The sequence below is a fragment of the Gymnodraco acuticeps genome, unplaced genomic scaffold (assembly GCF_902827175.1).
Source record: "Gymnodraco acuticeps unplaced genomic scaffold, fGymAcu1.1, whole genome shotgun sequence".
Taxonomy (NCBI): Eukaryota; Metazoa; Chordata; class Actinopteri; order Perciformes; family Bathydraconidae; genus Gymnodraco; species Gymnodraco acuticeps.
In genome coordinates, this window is record NW_022989800.1 from 2,502,043 (window position 1) to 2,528,105 (window position 26,063).

Below are 26,063 nucleotides of genomic sequence, written 5' to 3' on the forward strand. Positions count from 1 at the left end.
AACAAAATTAGCAACATATCTAAGAAATGTACCAACTCAATTATCCTGGTTTATCATTATATTTACCTAGTAGACATTCAACATCTGTAATTGTCACTTTTTCTATTTTAAATGTACACTTCTTATTTTTCATAATTAAATCCTTTATTAGAAATGTGGAGTTACTATTTATAGTTTGATTCATATTTCTCCTCAAATGTTTTACTTTATCAAGAAAATAATCATTCAGATAATTAGCAATTTGTACTGGTTTTGTCAAAAAAATTCCCTTCCACCATCATGCCATTCACTAAACTCCACAGTTTTTTCTTGTCATCCTTTATCTCTTTAATTTTATTTCCATAATACAACTGTTTTTTTATTTTATTTAATGCTGTAACATAATTCCTTAACCTTCTATACATGTGCCCATCTGACTCTTAACTTGATGAGAGGGCTACATTTGTTGCATCATCTCTTTGTTTCATTAGATCCCTTAATTCCTCATCTAACCAGGGTGCTCTAAAGTTCCTTACAGTCTGTTTTCTAAGTGGAGCATGTTTATCAATCACCTGCATGAATAACAAATTAAAGACATCAAGAGCATCATCTGGATCGACTTTCTCAAAAACATGTTTCCAACATATCTTTTGAACATCCTGTATAAATGACTCTTCACTAAAATATTTCATTGATCTCCTCACAATTACTTTTGGTCCTGCTTTTGGCACCTTTGTCTTTCTCACGATAATTATTAAATTATGATCAGAACACCCTACTGGAATTGATATTGTCTGAGAACATACATGACTAAAATTAGTAAATATATGATCAATACAAGTTGCACTTTTTGACCCATCTTTCTTTATGCATATCCTAGTAGGTTTAGTCACCATTTGTACCAAGTTACATGTATTAATTATTGTCTGCAGCTTGTTTTTAAGGGCACAGTGCAACATATTCCAGTCAATATTAAATCTCAGGACTTTTTTTTTAGGACTTGAAACATGACTCTGGACTTCATTGTCATTCCAAAAGCTATCAGGAATCAGTGGTGGGGTTAGATTTAGATACTCAGATGACAACGTAGACAATCATTAAGTAATCTGTGTTTAGTGTCCTGTCTGTCTGTAACTTTGTGTGGTAGTGTTACCACTGAACAGGTCTCTCTTGAAAATGAGACCTTGTGTCTCAATGAGATCTTCACCTGTATAAATAAAGGCTAAACAAATAAATAAAAATAAATCACTGAGATGCCTCAATTATCTATGGAGCATTTGTGACTATACAATAAACGAATAAACCAGTTAATTGAAGCAATATGGACGTTCTGGCCGTTAAGAAAGAACCAAACATAATCGAATATACATTTAAAGACATTAAGGATAATTATTTGGTGCAACATTTTGAAAAATAACCATATTTAAAAGACAAACTATTGACTACAATGGGGATCATTTTCATCTCATTTGTGAAGTGTAGGTTCAAATAGAACTACGAGTTAATGCAGTGCACTTTGAACGGCTCCTGTCTTGTTGCAGTACAGCCACGTTTAGCAGTATTAATTGATCAATAACAAGTCTGCAGCGGCTTCCTCCTCCCTTCTAATCAGCCAGTGTTTGTAATGCCCTGCTCTACAGTAGGTGAGTGTTCTTCACAGGAATTTAGCAATGAATTACCAAACAAGCCTTACTTGCTGGGGTCTTTCTTGGGACAAATCAAGGTAATGTTAATTACATCATTAAAACCATTTGCTCAGTGTAAATCCCCCCCGGCTGCTCTAGATCATGCTGTGTCCATTCTTAAGATACAAAGGGATCTCAGGTCTGTCTGTGTGGAAATAAAGACAGGTCAGTTTGTATGGTAAATCCCTGTTTAAAACAAAAGGAGAGAACATAAAGGAACATTTATTGTTAAATACAAACCACAATAAAAGCTTTAAGATCCTAAAATAAACCCATATGTTGCATAAAGTCACCTGGTTGTCCAATTTTACCTCCTCTCTCTTCAGGTACTTGCAGCTGCTTAAGATGTCATTACCTCTGTTGGGACTGTTAAATGGTTCCATAAAGAAAAATAAAATATTCATTAACTTGGTTAATTATTCATTCAGATAAAAATGCAGTATGTGGTTTGCAGAGTGAAGATGAATGCATAATGCATGCTCAGCATATTAGTGCTTGGGAATATTTTTATTCGCGATAGCAATAGAAGAAAATTAATTGAAAGTTCATATTTCATTTTTTGTTCTATAAGTTATGCTAAATGATAAAATAGATGCTTTCCAAGCAGTTTCTGACTAAGAAACAATTAAGAGGGTGTATAAGTAACCCGCTTACTAAAGTATGGGTTTTTAATTACGGAAGGATGTGCATTTAAACAGTCTTTATCAAATTGTTAATGTAAGCTTGACCTATTTCCCACAGTTTGAGGAAAACGAGTGAAGCACTTTGTACTTTGCTGCCTGAAAATTGGAACCATAACCTCTGCTTATCATGTGACAAAAGCCTGCAGAATGAAACAGTAAATTCATAATTTCATGAGAAGTTTGGCTATTACCGAAAATATCCAGTTGTCGCTCCAGATACTACATCAAAAGTGTCCTGACCCGTCCAGAAACAGCAGTAAGTGTGTGCACGTTGCTTCAGTTAGCACGGGAGTGGTAAAGTGTTCCCACACCGCAGTGTAAACATCGCTCCTCCAAACACTGTCAAACTAATTTCATAGGTTCATTTTGGCTTTCAGACGAATCACTTATTTCTCTAATTATCAATTGTGACACCCATAATCACTGGAAGACAGTGTCGCTGAATGCATGGCATATCTTTTGTGTTATAATTCTGTGCATCTTGACAAACATGACCCATTAAACAACCCTGTGGCCTTCTTCAAGAGTGATGATTACACTAATTAAAACTGCAAAACAACACGAGAGGGTTACAGACGTGCCAGAATTAAACAGGTCATTAAATCAGCCGGGGAATATGTCAACAGCCACGCTGCCTGTCACTCCCACATTATGCTACTTTGAGAAGAAGGGAACAAATACACCTTGTGTACATAAATGTGCTCATCATTTACATATCCTCATATATGGCGGCCCTGAAGTGCAAAAACATTATGAATGATAAAAAAGAAAACATGTCAATAGTCGTGTTTCCATTTAACGTCAAGAAAATGTTTCGGTTTTTAAATGTTGTTAAAACGAGATGCCAAATTAGGCGTGTTTCCTTCAACCCGTTTGGTAGGTTCAGATTTTGCTACGGAAAAGCCTGGTTTTGACGGAAGATAATGGTATATGCTATACTTATGGCAGTTATCCATCAGGATATGTGGTAGCAGAAGTGAGGGTGGTGAACCAGAAACAAAACATCCCGCCTTGCCTGACCTATCAAGACACAAATCATGAAGAAAGGTCTGAAACCACTGATAAGGTCTCACAATTTTGTCACAAGCATGAAGAAGTCTGTCATGTGTTTTCTGAAATGTTGGAAAAAGGAATTGAGGAATCAAATAAAGCCTCTTTAATCGTCACACTCACTCTGCATTTAGCCCATCCCATTATTGGAAGATTATGTTGTGTTTTTTATTCTATTTCAAGATGTTTTATATTGTGTTTTTAATATTGCACCTAATGTATGTTTGCATCTCAGGGCCTCCATACAGTAGTTTTCCTAGTGATGAGGTAATATAGTCCCCAAATAAAGATACAAAGAAATCGAGCGTGCCCTTTTAAAGGTCACACATTTCATGAATCTAATATTGACTGTAAGCTTTATCTACACAGGAAAAATGCAACGAGAGGAAGCGTTACAAGTTTGTTACACCATAAAAACTGAAAAAAATTGCGGCTTAATTGTTATCAAACCCCTGAACAATGCACAAACAAAGCAACATTACCACGTCTGATCTCCATGTTGTGAACGTCGCTTGCCTTTATCAGCTGCATCTCCGAGATCTCTCCTTGGAGTTAATCCTCTTCCAGCCGGCGATAGCAGCCAGTGATAGTGCTGATGTCGTGTTACCGGCAACACATGTTCCCTTTCATACAACAGCAGCTTTCTAACCATTTAATAGGATTGTTGTTGTTGTTTTTTCCCCTCGCAGCCCCCCACTCCACACAACAAACACTTTTCCCTCGAAGTGCTTCGACATGTGCCCAAGGAATTTGTCTCCGCGTTTCACAACAAATCAGCCTAGGTCAGGGGCTAAGATTGGCCTGCAGGAACAGACTATTGAAAACAGCTCCTCAACATGTCGAGAGGGGGAAGTGGATTTTCCAGCTTAAAAGCAGAATCATCTCTGCTCAGGGCATTATCCTGTGTTCCAAGAGATTAATAAAGTGAGATGCTATTGATACGGCTGCACTTGGATCAGCGCTGCGCCATGTTCACTGACAACTACTAGCTGTTAAAAATGGCTTTCATACACGGAAAAACATATGATCAGATGCTTCGTGCCTTTTGTTTTTCAATGAGATAATAACTGTAATACTGAATAAAAAACCCAATGTTTATGAAATAACTCAAACAACACGTTATCAACACGTTGTTATCCGAGGCTTTTGAAGGCTCTAAAAATGTGACAACTTTTTGTCCCATTATTAAAGCATTTCTGATGTTTCCTCACTCTTCAGTCAAGATATATTTTTCATAGTAGTCTTCAAAGTGAAGAAATCCCATGTTGTACTTTGATGTGCTTAACACAGTTTTAACTCGCGTCTCATTACAGAAATAATTAATACTTTAATTAGCACCAATTCTCACCCACTGACAGCCTCTCAGACACAGTCATGTGATTGGCTCGGATGTAGAAGGATGCAAAAAGCTAGATTTGTCTAAAATCAGCATTTGGTTTTAATCATTTATCTAAGTTTCTTCAGCTCAGGTGTTTTGGTTCCTAATTGCCTACAAACTTTTTATTTCTGATGTTATGGTAATTTCCCTCTTATTTGTTCAGCCTACACAGCAGATCTAGAGAACAGGGTGACTAAGTGCCCAAACTGCAACAATTTAGGTGGGATTCATTTTAATTCTCATTACCTTGAAGCAAAGCAATCATTTTCTATGGTTAAGAAAAATATATATAAGCACGCATTATGAATAAAAGTAATTATCATGCTTTTGCTTTTTTGCGTGCTGTTTGCAATTACTACTTCCTGGAATCTGAATGAGCGTTTCACAAGAGCTACAGATACAAAAAAAGAAAAAGATCAAAGTGACAGTGAGAGGAATCGACGCGAGTTTACAGATGCTGAAGAGAGCTCATCACACAATGAGCGGCGAGTGTAGGCTTCGAGAAACAGCGCGTGCCTCTTGTTCGGGATTGAGAAACAATAGCATGTCTCCCAGCATGGGTGAGGGCCAACAGCAAAGCTCCCCCTCTTACATCTCCCCACCCCCAAAAAAAACTAAACTTCCAGTTTACAACTGCTCACAACTGTTTACAGCAGCCAAATTTCATTTTCTTCTCCCAAATCCTATCGCACATTATCCTGTACATTGCATTAGGGCCCTAATCTTTCCTTTCTCTTCCTCGGAAGAAGAAAGGAGCGCCTTCATGATTAACCCACTTTACAGCAATAAATAAACGCATCATCCAGTAATGTACACCAGATTTAATTTGAAGGGGGGGAAAGAAAAAGGCCAGAACGCTTAAAATCACTGAAATGTAATGAAAAATAACACAATGCAGACACCAATGGGCGCCTTAGGAATTAATTTGAATGCTCCATAATTTTTTCGCTCTCTTGCGCTCTCTGGATTGGTTTTTCCTCAGCCAACTGTGTGACTTTTCCCCCCCCCCACACTGCGCTGTTGAGAAGCCTTCCAAATATACAAAGAGGATCAGTCCTCCATAAAAAAACACCACATCATATTCACTTAAAAAAATAACAGTTTTTCTCCGTGTTTGTCACATGAAGCCCATGTTGCTTTTGGTTTCCCATCGTCTTTTGGCCTCAAACCTGCAAAAACAGAAAATAACACATGAAATAACTGAAGCCATACAGTATGAATCAATTCTAGCTTCCAACTTCAATTTCTAATGCCCAGTTCCATAGCTCAATCTTAACTGGACTCGAGTGTCACACATGGCAGATAAATGATGGTGAACACAAACACAGAGAGATGTCCTACCCCCAGGATATTTGGTTCTTCCTCTTCTGCGCTGCCCTCAAAGCTTCCTCTTCCTGTTTGTGTTGCACAAAGTCACGGCAATCAGCGGCTTGAGCGATTTTCACAGCCAGCTATTTAGAAGCAGACAGAGGAGAGGCCCATTAGAGAATGGAAATCAGTCTGTGCGACAAAAAAGGCTCTCTGCCTGACTGATGTGTCAGGGTGGCTTCTCCTCAGTGTCTCCTCTGCAGCCCCTCCACACAGAACCACCCTTACCCTGATATCCTAGAATTAAACACTCTTTGCATTAGGACTGAAGCACATGCAGTATGTCACAGTGTTGCATTAAGCATGATGCAACACTGATGAAGCAGCAGCCTGTGAAATATGAATAAAAAGAGCAAGTGAAGAATAATATTTAGACAATTGACATGTCTAATGAACTCATAATGACGGTTTAAAATATATATATATTTGGCATTTGGTTTCGTGAAAAAGTAAGAAGTTGGGTTTGTCAACTGTTAAATGTGCATCTGTTATAATACAACAAACAACTCCTCTCCTTCCCAGTTGAATGGTTCCCCTGTAAATTAAAGTGTTTCTGTTTCTGAAACAGACATTAAAGCTGAACATTTGTCGTTTGCCCGGTCAAGCAAAAATGTCGCCAATCGATTATTCGTTTCACTTACCAAGTAAAAAAATAACTCACATATTCCATCTCTTAAATATCAGTATTTGCTGGTTTACTTAGTCTTCTTTTATACTCAACTTAATATCTTTGGGTTTTTGACTGTTGGTCAGTAAAAAAAAAAGACATTTGAAGACCACCCCATGGGCTCTTTGATAATGTGATGGCCTATTTTAGTGACAAATTGTCAATAATGAATACAATAAGTCATTAAAACTTAGATTTCGACAGTGCTTTGATACTCGGTTTAAGAACTGCAACAATTCAAGCTGTTAAAAAAACTGCAACGGCCCACATTCTCAAAATATGTTATAGGGCAATGTTCAATGAAAAGTAATAGGTAGAGAAATACAGTTTAAATAAGAGCGTTCAAAAATGTTATTGTTGAATATGTGAGTGGGGGGTGACGTGCCCAATGGCTCCATAAATTACAATAGCACCTTTTTATTACAATTATTCTAATCTATTTCGCCTTTTGTTTGAGGAGTCATCTTTGTTTTGCTCATGGCTAATAGTGTCTCACACTCATTGTTTCTCTTTGATTACTGCTTTTCTTTCCTTGTTTAATCTACAAATGAAAAAAGGGGGTAAATAAACCATGAGAAAAACATTTCAGCATTTTGCTGTTTTCTCCTTGCAATGGCATTTTTCCCGCTCACCACCGGTGTAAGAGAGACTTTGCTGTTTGGAGTACTGCAGGCAGTCCCTGAAATCAGAAGTGAAGAGAATGACCGTGACAGCAAGAGGCAAACATTCAAATCCCAGGGAAGACGACATGTATTGTGAAGCAGAATAATCCCAATAACCCCAGTCACACAGGAGCACGGGAAACAAAGGGAAAAGCCCCGCCTCCTCCTCCTCCGTCACTCCTGAGATGTATTATTCAAGCAGAGGCAAACTTCCATAAACAACTTGGAACTATTTCACCAAACCTTTGGGTAATTCTCTAGTAATATTCACAGTACAATCAACAGTGGGGGGTGTGGGGTGGGACGGTGGGAGTCTTAAGGTAATGAAGAAATGTGCCACCACTGCGCCACTTGAAGAAAAAGAAGAAGAAAAAAAGACCTGCTGGAAAAAAAAATGTTTCAATTATAATTAAGTGGGATAAACTTTATTAGAAAGACTGAAACTAAAATATCTCCTAATGCATGCTGGGATTAAGCAGGTCAGAGCGAGCAGGCAGGAGAAATTAAACTCTAAAGGCTTTTTATCACCATATTTCAGGAACCAAGGGTGTAAAATGTTCTAATTTGGGATACATTAAAAGCCATAAAGGTCTTTCAAAAAGATTAATGGTACTTTGCTTGGATTTAAGATAAGGGCTCCGGCTGGCTGCAAGTGCTGGGCTCCGGCTGGGCCCTCAAGGCATTCATCTATACAGCCACTGGAAGATTTGTGAAAGCGTCTGCATAACCTGAAGCGCACATACTATGACAGCTCTTCAGCTCTTTGCCATTTTATAGGTTTTTATTCCTCAAATCATGTTCACTGCTCTTAAAAAGGGAGTTATAACGGGCGATTGCTTTTACATTTGCAGGCGATTTGCGAGCATGATAGAGCCACATAAAGGCTTCCCTGCTACGTGATGGAGGGTGTAGGTGCTAAATGCTTCTTGAGTGTCTGCAATGAGATTATAAACCAGCCGTTTATTAAATTGTTGACAAATCTAAACAGCTCCTGCTCTCTAGTGTTTGGGGGGAAAACACTTTAGCTCATTCTGGGAGCATATGAAATGAAACTGCATGATGCTAAACGGTTCCATTTGGAGATTTACAGGCAGAGATTTTTTTTTTCTTCAGCAGGATTACCCACATTAACCTGCTCTCCTGTGGGGTTGCATTTGAAATGCAAAAGGTCTTGAGAAAAAGGAGAAAAACACGCCTTCCTAAACATTCCAAAAGCTAAATTAAAACCCACTTCCATGCCCCTCATTTCCCCCGCTCTTTTAAATTCACAACATAACGTTTACTATATTTAAAGCATTATAGGTCTTTCCTTTTTTTTTTATCAGTATAGTCTACAATCCCTGATTGTCTTTACTGGGGCTCAACATTAATGTCAACCAAGTTACCTAGGAGACAGAGCAGATCAAAGAGACAAAAAAAAAAGCCCTCAAATGTCTGATTAATCAAGCCTGCAAACAGCTTATTTCTTTTAGCCTGCATGCAAGTATGAAAATGAGATTCCGAGAGCAGTACATTGTGCAGATTTGTTCATTCTTATCTGAACAAAGCCAGCGGCAGCTTATTTCATGGATCACTGGCACTGTCAGCGCTGTGGCGCCGAGCAGGTGACGGCTCCTCTTTCTGTGGCGAGAACAAAATTAGCAAAAAGTCGGCACAAATTAGCCTCTCATATTTTCCGTAATATGACATTATTTTTCATTTACTTTTTTGATCCACTTTTCAGGATTTCCCCCCCCCCTCCCCTTACGTGCATCTTAGTGGCAAATCCTTTCACATCAGAGGCTGGTGGGAAATAAGAATGAGAGCTGGAATAAAAAGCAGGAGACAGACTTCATCCTTTGTTTGTGTGGCTCCTTAAAGACAATTCTTCCCACTCCACCTCGCATAATATACTATCAAGTGTCCATCACAGGCCATGTTTCTGTGTCTCTCTCGTGTGTGGCCTGGGCACAGCCGTGTTAAAAACAAGGTTTATTCAGAGGATTAATACTCTGACCTTTGGAAGATTTGAGGGCAAAAAAAAAAATCTTCACACACAATGCTGGCACAGCAGCAGCAGCAGCTTAGGGCCACGAGGAGGGTTAAGTCAACAGCACCGTTTTCTGTTCATTCATGTTTGGGTCGTCATGGAGATTCAAGTGGAGACCTAAACATGGGGCCTGAACGCAAAATAAAATCTGTATAAGCCCTGCACAAGATAAACCTCTATCGCACTCATTGTTCTATTGCATCATTTGTGAAATGTTTAAAAATAAAAGAAGCATTAGGAACTCGTCACAAAAAACACTGTGGCAATTAAACAGCAAGTGCAATAAGACAATAGCTGAATGGAAGGTGATAAAAAATACATCTCCATGTGGATAAAGTGGTAAAGCTGCTTTTAACAATAAAAAATAAATGATGGCTTTAAGGAAAGAAATGGCCTTAAACCCATTCATACATTTCCTATCCAGGAAGCCCCTTCCAATTAAAACGTGTGAGAGGTGGATTAACAAGGGCTATATGGCTTTGCCTCGCTAAATCACCTCCCCGAGCTGCTCTGCTGCATTTGACGTGTAAACGATTAATGACCAGCCTAATTCCCTTATCACACTACCTTAATGCCTAAATAATGTGGCCTTAGTCAACTTTGGAAAAGCAGGGCTGTATAAGAAAGGAATGAATATCAGATTAGGCAGCTTGTGTGTTATTGCAGCATCATTTCTTAGAACTGAGGCGGAGGGGGAGAACAAATGTGGCCGCAGAGCTTCAGTGTTGCAGCAACATAGGGTCAACAGATCAAGAGGTCGATCAATACCACCCATATCGCTTTAAAAAGAAAGGAGAGAGTTTCATTCAGTTAGTTCATTTCAATACAAGTAATAGAGTAAAGGAGTGAACACAAAGGATGCGAATTAGCTCGAGGTCTTGTAAAAGACAATGAACTCTATTACATGTGAACAAACACACCTAAAGGGTTAAAACAATCTATTATCCAAATGGTTTTTTTTGTGGAAAGGTTACTTTTGTAAACGTACATAGGAAATATTAGCATAATAAAGTGGAAGAATCAAAAGTACATAAAAATGGCTGCTGCAATTGACATACTACTATATATTTGACCCTAAGCTTATTCTTACTAATGCATGGATGTGCTGGCAGCATTTGACTGTTGTAGTAGTTTAAGCTAACTTATGATCGTTCTTATTACTGATTAGTCTTCCTATTCTACTCTTGGTTAATTGTTTGGTCTGTAATCTATAGTGAGGAATGCAGATTCCCCTGAGCATATCATCAAATAGCGTGTGTTGTCCAACCAATAGTCCAACCCAATCATTTATTAATTTAAGATACAGGACAGGAGAAAATCCTCATTTTGAAGAAGCTGGAACCATTGAATGATTGGCATTTCTGCTAGAAAGAAAATAATGAAAGGATTATTAGTCAAAATAGTCAGATACATTTCTGTTGACCTACTAAATGTGTTCGCTCAAAATGACTACCATTACGTGGTTTAACATAAAATAATGCACCATATTTTATAGGATCATCCCACGTTTTGCAAGTTAAATCTTAATATGTAAAATAACTATAGCTTATTTAGTAGCAACACAAATAAGTAGAACATTTTTCTCTGTGTTATAGTAGAGTTAAATTATAAATGACAATAAAAACAGACATTTCATAGAATATTTGTCTGCTACATATGGCGAATATCTATCAGTGCGCCTTTAGTATGAAGAGTAAAATAAAAGTGATTGAATTGATAGCTAAATTCATTACTTATAAAGGGCACTTAGTTCCATCCAAACACTGGTCAGTAGATTTCAATCTGAAATTGTAACTTGCCCAAATACTTAAGTCAGCAACAGCAAGTACAATTAAACACTGTATAATGGGAAAGCATTAACAATTACAAAATGACATGATTCCCAATGCAAAGCTAAGTCCAAATAACACAGCAGGAACCTCCCTGGAGTTATCCCTACACTGTTTCATGTGTTTTGTATAATCTTTCCTGCACTTTGACAAACAGAATTACACGGCAAGCAGAAAGAAAAGTGACTCCAGGGAAGGCACAGCAGAACAGCCATGTCTACATTTTCTCTATTAGTAATCTGATGCAAGATACACATGACATATCATCTTTAGGGAGTAGACACAAAAAAATCTCTAAAAGTTCGACCTCTTTGTGCACATTCCATTATCTCGCCTCGTCTGAGTAGCGTAGGCTTATTAGCAAGCTTTGAACTCACACTTACAATAATATGCCATCAACAGTTTTATAAGCTAATTAGAAAAAACAGTTTAATTAATGAGTGACTGGCAATAAAAATGGCAATCATGAAAAAAGAAACCGAGGGTGCTAAGCTTCCACTACCACCAATTAAGGCCTAATTACAAACAAATGATATATGTGTTTTGCTGTGGGCTTTAAATTTGAAAAAAGAAATGCTTTAATTAAAAGAGAAAACATGCTAATTAATTAAACAGCACACAAATCTACATTGAAAAGTATGCTTTGTCTATCAAGTAATTAATGAAATACAATAATCCAAATGAGATTCCCAGGCATTTGATAAAAGCTTAGTACCCATTTCAAAAATCCATTTCAAAATGAATGGGCGAAAATGTAATGTGAGTCATCCGGAGATACAATAAAAGTTCATTCAGTGATAAATTGCTTATGCTGAAGGAGAAATGAACAAAGGGGAGAGTTTCCCTAAACTCTCTGTGAGGCGGCCTGGGGGGGAGGGGGGGCCCGAGCGATGGGGCGGGGGAACGTCAGAATCTGATAAAGCCTACTTTGGAACAAAAGCGGTGCTCATTAATTTTTTGATTACAAACACGGGGCATGGCAGGGAGAAGATGGTGAGAAGAAGAAAAATAAAAGGTGCTAAATAACACAAATATCATGAAACACTCTTAGTTCAGCTCTTTGTTTAAACTAAGCCACCATGTCTCCTCTGACAAAATGCCGCGACACCTTTGTTTCACAGCGTTTAGGCAAGGATTTCCAAAGGGTAGATTTCAAGGACAGTGGGGCTTTTCCTTTCAGCTGCTGCTTCTATTGAAATACGAGCTAGGACATAATGAGGGATATTATAACCATCCGCAAGTTCAAACACTACAGAAAGCATAAATGGCTCCAGTTAATACATATTCATTAGGTTCATTATTAAGTGATCTAACTATTAGAAAGGGGCACATTTCTAACAGTTTAAGCTGATCAGGTTAATTTGGCTCAACATGAGTTAAAGAGGGGGTCGCCAGCCAAAGGTCATCCAGAGGACAGGAAGTACCAGTCAAAACTGAGGCTAGATTAGGGTTGTTGAGGCAGATGGTTTCAGGCATTAGTGAACGGTTAGTTAACACAATAAAGGCAGGAAAAGACTAGTAAATGCCGCATGATTTTATACTATAATATTATACAATGTATAACCGCTTTAAAAAGAGATTCATTTTGAAGTTTTGTTTGTTTATTGGTTTGTCAGCAGACTTAGGGAAAAACGACTGGTCAAATGTTTATGAGCCTTAGTGACAGGGTGTGGCATAGGTCAAATAAGAACCCATAATATTTTGGATTGGTTCCTTTGGAAGCGGATTTAAATCACAGAGCGAATACACAAACTATTTTACGTAGCTAAAATGGAAATATAGCAGCTGATTAAAGGATATGTAAAGGGAACTTTGAGGTAAGATTATTGCAGTAAATATCCACTATACCCTAATGCATTTGATCTGTGGCTGCACAATGAAACGCAATTGTATCGAATCGCAGTACGCGCAATATTTGGTGAAAAATATAATTCAGAATGAAGTATTGTGGTGCTGCAGAATTGTGGTGCTGCAGAGAAGTACTGGCTTACAAGAGGTCATCTAGAGACTACATACAAATGTTTTTTATTTACAGATTTTCTGTAAAAAAAAAAGAAATCACAACATGATCACTTTTATACATTATTTAAAGATAATGTAAATAATGAGTTCAAGTTCAATTTCTTTGTTACACTGCAGCTCCATCTAGTTAAAGGGGCCCTATTATGCTTTTTGAGATGTGCCCTTTCCTGTAGTGTTTTATATAGGTTTGTGTGCATGTAAAGCCTTGGTGACAGGGTGTGGCATAGGTCAAATAAGAACCCATCATATTTTGGATTGGTTCCTTTCTGTCCCCAGAGTCAGAACTAAACATGGTAAAGCAGCGTTCAGTTATTATGCTCCAAATATCTGGAACAAACTCCCAGAAACCTGCAGGTCCGCTGCAACTCTGACTACTTTTAAATCCAGGCTGAAGACTTTTCTTTTTGTCGCTGCTTTTAATTGAACTATTCATATCTTAGACTGCACTGTAACTTTTATCCATGTACTTTTTCTTTGAATGTTTATTAGCTTTTCTTTTTAATGACTGATTTTAAATGCCATTTTCTTAATGTCTTTCATTTTTTGTAAAGCACTTTGAATTGCCTTGTGTTGAAAAGTGCTATATAAATAAACTTGCCTTGCCTTGCCTAAAGGGTCTGCAAAGGATAAAATCCCAAAGCTCCACAGAGTTTCTCTCCCACACACTCCCCCCTGCCTAAAACGCCTCAATTTGACCCCTTGGTTTACCTCGGGGTCATAGTGGCATCACAATGTAACACTTGCGCTTCTTTTGGCTAGCGCTTCAACATACATTGTATGTGATTTGCTAAGAAGTGGGACATTTCTGACACATCTCTAAGGCTTTGACCAATCACAACAGGGCCGACTACCTAACCAATCAGAGCAGACTGGGCTCTGGTTTCAGACAGAGGGTGAAAAGAGGTTCAGGCAGTATGAGTACAAAAATACCCTTTTCAACATTAAAGCATGGAAACATGTCATAGAAGAGGCTCCAAACACAATTATGAAACTGGAAATAAGCATAATACGTTCTATTTAAGAAAGTGTTTTAAATAAAAAACTGTGCAACACCAGTTGTGGCTGAAATATACTCAACCTCCGTAGTGCCTGGCTCTCTCGCCCTTCACAAACCAACAACAAATGCAACTTTTTAGAACATGTTTTTTTGGTGCCATTGCATGCTTTCTTCTTTCTTGTTGGTTTAAGAGGCCAGCAGCCATTTAACTACTTTTATTTTCCATATTCTTTAGCTTCTGGAAGTAATGAAATGGACTATTGTTATAGACTAAGAGAGTTTCTGTTTTGAAGTGGTAATGCCACTCTAATAGCTGTGATGAGTGCTATGGGGGAACTGTAAGCTCTAACATGGCGTGACAGTCTTTTGTGGTGAAATATGCCCACTTACTATATATAAAGTACAGCTCCTGACTATTTCAAAAGACCTCGGTGGCTCTGTTTTACAAAGAGAAAAAAGGGCGAGGAAGAAATGATTTATGGTAAGGATAATGTTTTAAGTAATACTACAATGAGAAGGTTCATATGTGTGACGAAGAAAGTGGCGTACAGAAGCCGTTGTCTTTATTTAGGGTACAGCAACACCAGGTCAAATTGACTCTGCATGGGCTCATCACATTTCATTCAATTAGTTCATAATTGTATTGGCATTACCGATCTGGGTAAAGAAAACCATATGTATAATATCAACCTTAAAAGATGTGTGATTCATTTAAATATGTTTGAAGCTAATGTGTGTGATAACCTAGTGGGTTGTTGGTTTGAATCACCCAAGTTATTTGTAGGCCATACATAGAAGTCGTTGCATGTGGAGTTCCACAAGGATCCACATTTAGACCCTTATTATTCTTAACATATGTTGTTGAAATTCCATCTGTGGTTGATTGTGAAAATGTTCTCTATGCTGACAAATCTGTCTTGTAAATTCAAAATGTGTATATGATCCAGAACAGTTCACTACATTTGGGTAAGACTATCTATTCTATTTGCCTAAAAGAATAGTCAAACCCTATGTCTCAATGTCATCTGCAATAAGGTGTCAATAAAAGATTGTTAGGATATTTTTTTATGTTGATTTTAAGCTTCACGAAATCTTTGCAAAACCTAATGCTCAATGAAAAACAATATTCATATTAATCCTATAGTTTATTACCAGTTAGTTGCATGACATTGCATGAAACAAACAATCAAGAATTCCCTTTGCAGGTTTTATACTACTATGATCTTTCTAAGCACCTGCCTGCAGATAGGACAAAATAACACAAAGAAAATGTGAGTATAGGACGAAGCATCATAGGTACAGTACTTGGCATAATCATAATTCGGATAACATGCCTAAATATGGATGGAAAGAGATACTGTATAACTTTTGTTTTATGTAAACATACTGAACCAGTACATTATAAATGTCCCCGTAGCTCATTCTACACTTTAGATGACGTAGGAAACTGTGTTTTACTAATGAGTTATCAGCTTTCTGCACTGACTCAGTTACCAGGAATAGCTGCAAAATCAATCTGTCAAATATGAGCTGCTGGATGCGATCAAGCCTCCTGACACACAGTGAGCCGTTTATACTATATGTGCCAGTCACTCCATGTTATGCTAATTACTGAATTCATTAGCTTCTAGCAGCAGTGTCAAATAATGTGCAGGTGGAGACCCAGTCTTCTTAATTGGAGGACTTGCACCTTATAATCTACTGACTACTAGACCTCCTTTAGAGGTGAGAAGCTTTATACATTATTTCGAGTCTTTTAGGCTTGTGAAAATAAACCCAAAAGGGCCAACAGACATCTTTATGAGAAAATAAACCTTATCAACACAGTTTAAATGACTACATCAGAGAGCTTTGTCTAAGCAATGTCGACATAAATAATATTTTAATACCTAAAAAGGGGATGATTTCTTTGCTCTATCTTCGGGGGTGTTAATGCTTTCACTTAAAAGCAGAGCATGTCTTCATGAATTCATCTAAAACAAAGACTTAGAGCCTTGGGAAGTATTTAAAAACTGTAATGAGAATCAAAAAAACAACCTGGAATATCCGAGCAGTGCGTCTCAGAAGTTTGACAGATGAAAGAACACATATCTCAGAATTTGTAAGGAGCTTTCAAAACAGTTTTTCCTACCAAATTGTTTTAATGTTCAGATTAAAAAGAAGAAAGTGGAGCAAATGGAAATCATTAATTGATTTGAGGGAGCTGAAAACAGCAGAAACAAACATTTCCGTCTCATAAAAGAGGGGATTTTGACAGGAAGCTCTCTATCTTCCTTCCATTTCCCTTTGCTTAAACGAGATAAGTGGGAAGCTGTTAGATTGAGGATGAAAATACACTGAAACATTGTCGTCTAACATGTACCAGCGTTTTCCTAACAAAACAATGCCTAGAGGGACAAACAGGCCTCTTTAGTTCTTCACAGCTGTCGGAATGCTTTTGCATTTTTTGCGTAGAAAACCTGTTCCCATTCTTCCAGTAAAAAGCCTGCCACAATCATGTCTCGGTGTTATGACCGTAAACAAATTAAACATCTAAGCCGTCCCGTACCAAATGAGCCACTCAATTATAACCTTGAAATTGATTCTGGCCACAGCGGGGATTATTGATCGTCTAAATGTTTGTCACACTGTCAAAAGTGAACAGGAGTGCTGTAAACAAACATTGGTCTTAATGCTATCTGCATTTCAGGCTGCATCGTTTAACAAATAGGAGAATCCTTTTCCAACTGAATCTGTCAAACTTTTGGCCTTTTAGCTGCCACTTCTCTTCAAACTCCCGCTATGCTCATCAATGCCTTTCTTTGTATTCAAAAGTAAAGAGAAAGAACGTCACATCAGTTTTTAAGGGATTTCAAAATGGTCAACTCACTACGCTCTTGTGTAAAATGAAGTTAGCGCTGCTAAACAATGAGTTGTGGCTGCCAAACTGCTGTCACGTCCCATCACGGTGCTGGCAAGACGCGAGGCAGGTGCCAAGGAGGCGAGAACCTCGGCTCAGACTAAAACCAATCCACCAGCGCTCTAAGAGGCTTTCTGAAAGTACCGCGCAGGTGCCACTCACAAGAGCTTTCAGTTAACTTCCCCATATTTGACCACCCTGCTAGCAGTTAAGAGGAGAATTAAGGGCTCTGATGCTGCACACTAATGTCCATTAAACACTGGAGATACCTGGGTCACGCATGTAATGCCAATTCAATGAAGAATACAACTGTTTCATTTTTTTTGGAAACAGATTCTTGTTGTTTGTGCCTTTTTATTAATTCACGAGGGGGAAGTTTGAAAGATTTACTGACATTAATGATTTTTTTCCCTGTTTGTTGAAGTAATTTCTTGCTGAATATTATTATCCTGCTAACTATCTAGTATGAAGGTCAGATAGTGCTTTCTACTGCGATGTCTGATCACTGCCTCTGCTTACAGAAATATATTTCCCATTCATCTATCTAATGTACAATAATAAACGACCTACAGTTGGCCAACTTTGACTATTTGGATGGGCCTGTATTATTAATCTATGCAGAAAACTGTGGTGCTTCCAGATAAAGTCAAAGGTCCAAGACTCGTGACATAGAAGAGGTTGACTACTAACATGAATATCATGAGAAACATTTACAAGTGAAAACTCCAGGAAGTTACTAGTGCACCCCAGAAAAAAAGGCACAAAATGAAGATATAAAGTGTTACTTAGATAACTTTAGAGTTGTTGGCCATATTTTGTCACCTTCCTACGGAGGCAGTCAAGCTATTTTCATCCCGTTTCCAGTTTTTAACTGGCTGATAGCCGTAGCTTCAAATTTGGTGTACAGATGCATTAGTGGCATTGATTTTAACATCGGTCTGCAAGGAAGGAAAACGCTTATTACCCAAAGTTTCAAAGGGTTCCTTAAAATCCATTTCAGTTTAAGATTATTTGTCCTTTTTGGCAAAATTAAGCAACTACGACACATTTTGAATTTACTACAATTTTGACACTGACTCACTTCTTCTGAGCAGCAGGAGCTTGTGGGTAATGCAGTATATAGACATTTCCACTATGCTACACTGATGGACGAAATGAGCTTTATTGAAAACTATGTTTAGAGATTCCCGTGTTTCTACTTTGAAACAGCAGCATGCTTTGCAACTCTATTGCAATCCAGGACCGACAGAGTTTAACACATGTTGTGTTGCTATTATCACAAAATATAAAAGCTTATGGGATGCTGTAAGCAACATGCATCATGAAACACAGAAGTTTAACTTTGATGCTCAAAGTACGGCAATTCCCCCGCTGTAGAAGTAACACTGCAGCTGTATGTCTTTTAAACCACAATTATATGTGTGTGTGGGCTACATTTTATGCTAAATTAGTTTCAAACCACTTGATCCTTGATGCCTGCCAAGGCGGTTAGTTACAAAACTTCAGGCACTGCATTTACGGGACATGTACACTTCAAAGGTATGAAACTCTTACCTGGAGAATGATTTAACAGTTGGCTTGAAAGCAATGTACCCTTCATTAAAAAGCAGAGCCAAAAGTCCTTTAGACACTGCAGCACTTCAAAACTAAGGGGAGGGCTTTCCATTAACGCAATGGAAAAGGGCTGCAGGACTGAATGGTGGGTGTCTGCGTGTGTTTTTGTTCCTCTATGTCTTTGCAGCAGAAATGGCCACGGATCCATTAGCTTGATTTGTCACAGCGGGAGCACCCCAAAGATCTCTTATCAGCACAACGTACCTCTCGAGTGGCGAGTCTGTCGCTCATCTCCTCCGCCTTTGCAATGTCCCCTTCAGCGATGGCCCCCTCTATGCTCTTTTCTAGGCCGGACTGCAGAAGAGGGAAAAAAAATTCAGATTTTTTTTTTTTTTTTTTTTTAAATAGGGGTAGAGAGAGAAAAAAATCAAAGAGTAACTTCAAAAGTCCCCAGGGCCTTATTTTTAATATGATTGCCATTACTACAAATATGTAGATTTCCCTTCACAAATGAAAACCTTTTTGATTGGATATTAGTGGGGAAATCTTAGAAATGCTACAGGAGATTACCAAACATACATGTGACTCTTTAATTACACATTTCCATTACAGGCCGAAGCAGAAGGGGGTGCGGAGAGGGCCCCCGGTTACTGATGGCAGTTCTGCTGTGATGAGCCTATCTGAGGAAGCGCAGGACCGGATTTCTTCAGCCCCCAAAATGTCATCATGCTAAAAAACTACACTGGAAAGAGACTGTAATTATTAATGTGTACCCTCTGATGTATTGTCTGAGGACCTTGACTCAACTGTAAAAGTACAAGGACGATACCATCAGGCTTAAAAACCCACAATTATAACTATTTTCTGTAACTTTAGTTGCTTGTTATGTTTTTTATCGTTTATAAAAACCAAATCTGACACTGATAAGACCCGACTTGTGATCTCAATCATCGTCTACTGTATCTCACTAACAAGACTCTAACTGACAGCATTCTTTATGCCACAAAACATGTTTTAAGGTCACTGAAGTAAAATGCTGTTGCAGATGAATTAATGAAATCTGGCTGCTTTGTAAGCTTTTTCCTCAAATAACTGTGTGAAAGACTTGACGGAATAAAAGCAAATATGATATATTAATAACAAAGAAGTGCATTTGAGGGATAAAGGAGCCCCTCATTATGTTGATGTGACAAGTTCTGTTTCATTCAGCTTGTTAATCATTTCTTTTATCCTTTTCATAGTGGCCTCAAAATGAGGCTAAAATCAGCAAAAAAGAAACCTCAATTTTATGCTGCTCTGAGATAAATTAAGCACAAAATACTCCAAAATAATCATTAAAAGGATTTCAAATTGAATTGAGCACAGTTCCCTTTCAGTGGGTCAGCTATAATGTTCATCAAGCTTGCAAATATTTTTGCTTCATTGGCAATTTGCAAGCGCTTGCATAAAATGTTCATTCATCTTCAAGTGCAGAAATGTATCCCAATGAAAGAAAGTTATAATTTCTTTCAGTGATGAATTCCACACAAGCCCATCTATTATCTAACCATTCATTTAAATGTTCTAGCTGCAGTCACTGAGGCTGTATCAGGTACTATTCTTTTGTCAAGCTACATTTATTAGCTTTTTCGCAGAGGGGAACAAAAACCTACATTTCAATTTAATCTCACACACACAAGAAAGGAGATTCATCCTAATCTTATCACTAAATGTAACCAAACATAATCCCTAATATTCATCTCAGTGTCAGGTTGAGAGTATTCTAATCCATATCACAGAAAACAATGAGAGGATACAGTGTCAGGGAAACACAAAGGATGGGAAGGTGTTACTAACAGCTTCGACTGACACAGTATTAAACCTCAGCAGATAAGTTGGAAGGCAAGAGTCTTTGTTACCTTCGGAGGGGGTTTGGAACATGCAGGGGGATGAAATCGATCATTTACACCGAAATGCTGCTTAAGCTCATTCCAGTGCTGCTCATGCTCCTCCTGATGCTCTCTGCTGACAGAGGGAAAGAGTTCATGTTCATTACATGTAGCCCAGCACTGTGATAAGGCAGACTAATACTGTCCATCTCACTATAGTCTGAATAAGCATCTATCACACAGTATGGTTACTTTGAATGCACTGCACTACATTTCAGAGGTAAACATTGTACCTCTTACTGCCGGATAATTATCTGACAGCTGTAGTTACTTTCAATATTTCACTTGGACAATATGATGTACCTAACTAACACCATTGATTCATTAATAACAAATACAATATTTTATATATAAAGCTAATTTCCTGATAATTATTTAGTAACATTCTGTTTCATTTTAGGCATAAAACATATTGTTCACTAGGGCTGTGTAACACCGACATCTACAGTATAGAACATTTACAAAAAAATTAAAACACGAATGCTATGGTGTTTTAATTCGGGTTTTTTTAAACATAGTTTTTTGTATAATTTGTGTAAGCGAAAAAACTGAAAGAAACAACATTGATACGTTAAAAGAAAAAATAATGCTTATGGTCAATACCGGCATATTGAACCTCCCTTATTGTACACACAAAGAAAGTACACAATACAACTATGATGCTACGCTGATTGGTGCTCAGAGCTTACTGATGGATAAGTAAATAATTGCTTTACTACAAATTATCTCTATTTTGTGGATGTGATTACTAAATATCATATATACTTCCATTGTCTATAGCATGCAATAGATTTTGGGCCAGCGAAAGCCATTCAGTTATCAGAATCGGAGGATAAAACCCTCTTTATTTGTCACACACATGCACACAGCACACACAGTGAAATTGGACCTTTAATTTAACCCATCCTAGTACTAGGAGCATTGTGCAGCTATTGTACAGCGCCCGGGGAAGAATCGGGTGGGGGGAGGGGTTGGGTGTCCGGTGCCTTGCTCAAGGGCACCACGGCAGTGCCAAGGAGGTGAACGTGGTCATTGCGGGGACTTGAACCGGCGACCCTACGGTTCCCAAGCCAAGTCCCTACAGACTGTTCCTGTCAATTAGTAATGAGGGTCAACCAGCACTAAACTTAACTGTTAATATTAGATCATACATTACAGCTTTCATGTCTGTTTTATTTTTGTTAAAGGCTTTTATCATTATATGATAGGGCTGCAAGACAACTGAGATCTGGCTATATTCACTACACTTCCAGATTACACAATTGCATGTGAAGAATGATGCGGATTTGTGCTGTAAAAAATCAGTTCTCTGGTTAGACATTTTTTATATTTTATAAGGTACCTTGTCTCTGTAGTTTCCTCACTGTTTGTTCCTGTTGATTGACATAAGAGACACAGTTAAATATTTGTAAAATATATGAGCATCAATAAACAGAAGTCTTCATGTCTACTAGGCGGCTGTGGCTCAGTGGGTAGTGTGCTGGACTTCAAATCAGGGGGATAGCAAGTTCGAGTCCCACTGCAGTCAGCATGTCGTTGTGTCCCTGAGACACTTCACCCCAAATTGCTCCTGTGGGGATTGCCCACAGTATTGAGTATGTAAGTCGCTTTGGATAAAAGCGTCTAACAAATTACATGTGATGTGATGTAATACTAGGAGGGACAATAGGGTGATTTGTTACATACAATATTAAGACCAGAATATGAAATATGTTATGTCTTTGCAAGTTGTACAACATCATTTGCTGTGTAGATCCTGAAATTATATATTTACATCTCACACATGCACGCCGGACAGAAGGAAGTCCCGACATCAATATACCGTATCAAACATTACATTTTGATTGTATGATAGTAACTATGATGGATACCTTTCTTGTGTCGTCTTCTTTTTCTTTTTTGGGGGACCTTCATTGTCTTGATTTTTTCATTTTTGTTCCGTAGATCCTGGAATTTCTAACACACACACACACACACACACACACACACACACACACACACACACACACACACACACACACACACACACACACACACACACACACACACACACCACACACACACACACACACACACACACACACACCACACACACACACACACACACACACACACACACACACACACACACACCACACACACACACACACACACACACACACACACACACACACACACACACACACACACACACACACACACACACACACACACACACACACACACACACACACACACACACACACACACACATCTTATAGTCTATATTATGATACAGAAAGTTTTACAGGGCTTCTTAAACCATCCATAGCTCAATATCAAGCAGAGCTTTCTTTTATATGTAGTCCCCACTAACAAGATAACAGGTACACCAACAGCTAGCTAGTACAGTATTTCACATAATAAATGCCTAGCTTAGATGCACACCAAACCAACATACTTGCCACATTTCCTGAGATATACCAGGCATACTGCATGTCGGGGACTCATTGTCTGATTCACATGCTGTGTGAGTAGACTGTGTCTCTTTCACAGAGACTGTGTTTTCCCCAACAGAGCTCAACTTTTCAGCAGAGCTCTCACACTGCTCTCCCTCTCTCTGTTCCTCAGCTTCATCCTCATCGTCATCCGGACTGAGGTCGTCTTCGGTGAAACCTTTGGGCAAAAGACCGCTATACATATCGAGGCAGTAGATAAAGTCAGATGATAGGCTAAAGTAGTATTTATCTGGACAGAAAACAGTCAGAAATGGCTAAATTAAAGATTACAGCTGTTGGAACAGGCTCTCATTTCCGGGTAAACACTGTGACGTTACTGTTGAGAAGGACCGATTGGCTGGAAACTAGTCATGTTGAGCACATGGTCCAATCAGAGCGGTTGAGAGAAGCGCAGCACGAGGGCCATACAAAGGCTCTTATTGGTTGTTTTGGTAAGAGCAACGTTTAACATTTTAGGGTTAATTTGGGGTTCTGTTTAACAAGAAGAGCGGTTTTATGGTGTAAACTTCCCGTTAAAAAGACATTTACACCACAGAAAAGAAGCGTCGAACAAATGTAAGGAGTTGAAGCTAGTCTTTGCAGCGAAGTAAAGTCCAGAGCAGGCTGTTGTGGAGCATTTCTAATTGAGGTGAGCCAGGCTACTCACAGGTCCGTGAATTACCAGGAATCATTCAAATGTTAACCTATATTTGTGTCATGTTCTCTGCGAGATAAGCTTCCTTCTATGACCAATGGTTCGCAATTTGCTCAATGTGCTTTGGGCATTACATTATTATTAGAATGATTAGCATGCAAATCTTGTATAGCCCCTGGCACTGGCACAGGCACATCTACCCTTAAATTGCTCTTTCACACTCATTCACATTAGCTTTCTTTTGGTTGCATCTTATTGCAAAGCCAATAATCTACATAAATTATAGCCTGCATTCTCTGTGCCATATGCATTAGAAATAAAGTGAGACCTAACCAATGTATATATCAAAAGGTCAGGCTCAGGTTGGCTGGACTCTGGCTGGAAGAAGTTTCTGGAAGAAACAAAACATCTCAGTTAAAACTATAGTGTTGTATAGAACTAGCTAAGAATTGAAATGATCAGAGTTGGTTTAATACAAAGAAGAGAATTTGGTGCCAATTCCTAAACAATTCTTATTTTTATATATTTTAATTGTATGATACATTATACCATTCATTGCATTTAGCACAATTGGCAAAACTTGTCAAATGTAAGCAGCCATACAAACACTTTGCCTTTCATGAAATACAGTCTGAAATTGGCAAAATGATGATTTAAAGCCGATAAGTACAGAAACAATTTCCAATTACACAATGGATGCATTGACAGAAAGTAAAAATGTCATAAATATTTTTCACTCTTCCCCAATGTGAATATTTGCTGCTTCCTCTGCCCTTATTGTAAATGAAAAACACTAAACAAAGTCATTTTGGATTGGATTGGGGTTTTATACTGTTGGTCAGGATAGATATTGTAAGACATTATTATAGGCTGTAGGATCTTGTGGTTGGCTTATGCAAATATCCTTTACATTTGAAAGAACAGGTGATTAATACATTAATTTAAAAGATAATCACGAGGTTAATATACAAATCATTTTGATTGCATCCTATATTTCAGAAACTGGAAATAATTACAAATTGGGCCGGACATTGAATGCAACAACCTGGAGACCTTGCAATCCCCTTGACCTTCTTGTACCCTAAGATGGAGATTTACACAGTTCAGCTTTTCAAAATTCAGCTCAAATTACACTTGGTTGATGAGGCTTATGCTACAGTATATTGAATGTCATCTCGAACTTGTAAAATCTCCATGTCATCCTCTAAAATATAGAACCAGAAACTGGTATCACTCACTCAGCATTATCATGACTTTAATTACTTGTGTGACAAGTTGATGAGCATGGCAGCGTCTGAAGGTAAATGAGAGTCACAAAGTCTTGTTAATACCAAACAATTTTGGCATTACAGGTCTGAATCATTTCCTTATTGATTACCAGACTTTGTGTTCTATTTCACACTTGAATTAATGTCTCTCAGCTTTCCCACCATGCATTTCTCTGTGTCTCCCTCTCTCCCCTTCTCTGTGTCTCCCTCCCTGGCATCTGCTCCAGTTCATTATTTCAGTCATTTCTTGGTAATTTGGAGTTGGCTGTTTAAAACTTAGAGCCTCTTATTAAGTTTTGGCCATGGCGGATAAGAGGCAAGACTGTAAGAGCACAGAGATAAACTAATCATCTTAAAACCCTAATTATTAGTATCTTACTGTGACAGACTGTTTTTGCGAGCCAGCCAAATTGAGCCTCAAATGAGGAAATCTGTGGAAGTGGTAATAATTTTAAGTCATCTCGATCTGGCTTGGTGTGGCAGAATTCATTAGTGCAGATTAGCACTGTGTGTACAAAGTAAATGAGATATCTAATAGCAAACGCGGAGGTCCGGGGCTCTTAATTTCCCTCCGCATATGAGGGATGATGTTAAGAGGTGATTATTTATATTTTAACATGTGACTTCTGCTATGTAGATTTGTCTCTTCTGCTCCTTTACCAAGTGGTTACACTAAACAGTGTCACTAAACTGTTCACCTCTCACCTTCCTCTGGATTGCAGCTAAAAGGTGACGAGAACAAAACCTCAAATCAGAATAAACTGATGCAGAGGCACGCTGATTTCTTTTCGCGGGGACATGAAGGAAGTTAATTATGTGTGTAAGGAGAAGGTTGGGGAGAAAAATAATAAGATTACAAAGAATAATTTGCTGATATAATTACAGCAAAATTGGGTACACACAATTGTAAAATACATGTATTGCTTGACCTGG

General features: G+C 38.2%; 1 protein-coding gene across 2 annotated transcripts; it reads right to left on the reverse strand.

Moving 5' to 3' along the window:
* Window positions 1–5,401: 5,401 nt before the first annotated feature.
* Window positions 5,402–23,545, reverse strand: fam204a (family with sequence similarity 204 member A). Of its 2 annotated transcripts, none has more exons than XM_034225616.1 (7): window positions 23,171–23,545; window positions 22,602–22,686; window positions 22,073–22,103; window positions 20,701–20,803; window positions 19,067–19,156; window positions 6,117–6,226; window positions 5,402–5,944 (listed from the first exon to the last, which is right to left on the reverse strand). In XM_034225616.1, the coding sequence occupies exons 1-7, from the start codon at window positions 23,408–23,410 to the stop codon at window positions 5,893–5,895; spliced, it is 711 nt and encodes a 236-aa protein (XP_034081507.1). In that variant the 5' UTR covers window positions 23,411–23,545; the 3' UTR covers window positions 5,402–5,892. The 2 variants fall into 2 exon arrangements, with proteins under 2 accessions (XP_034081507.1, XP_034081499.1); XM_034225608.1 differs by having other exon boundaries at window positions 20,701–20,806.
* Window positions 23,546–26,063: the final 2,518 nt, after the last annotated feature.

Bases quoted from the DNA above. Each gene is read 5' to 3' on its own strand.
- fam204a (XM_034225608.1), bottom strand. From the start codon at position 23,410: ATGTATAGCGGTCTTTTGCCCAAAGGTTTCACCGAAGACGACCTCAGT. The intron at 22,687-23,170 runs GTATGTTGGTTT...TGTGTGTGTTAG, and splicing joins TATCTCAGGAAATGTGGCAA to AAATTCCAGGATCTACGGAA. The intron at 20,807-22,072 runs GTACCTTATAAA...TCCCTCTGTCAG, and splicing joins GAGGAAACTACAGAGACAAG to CAGAGAGCATCAGGAGGAGC.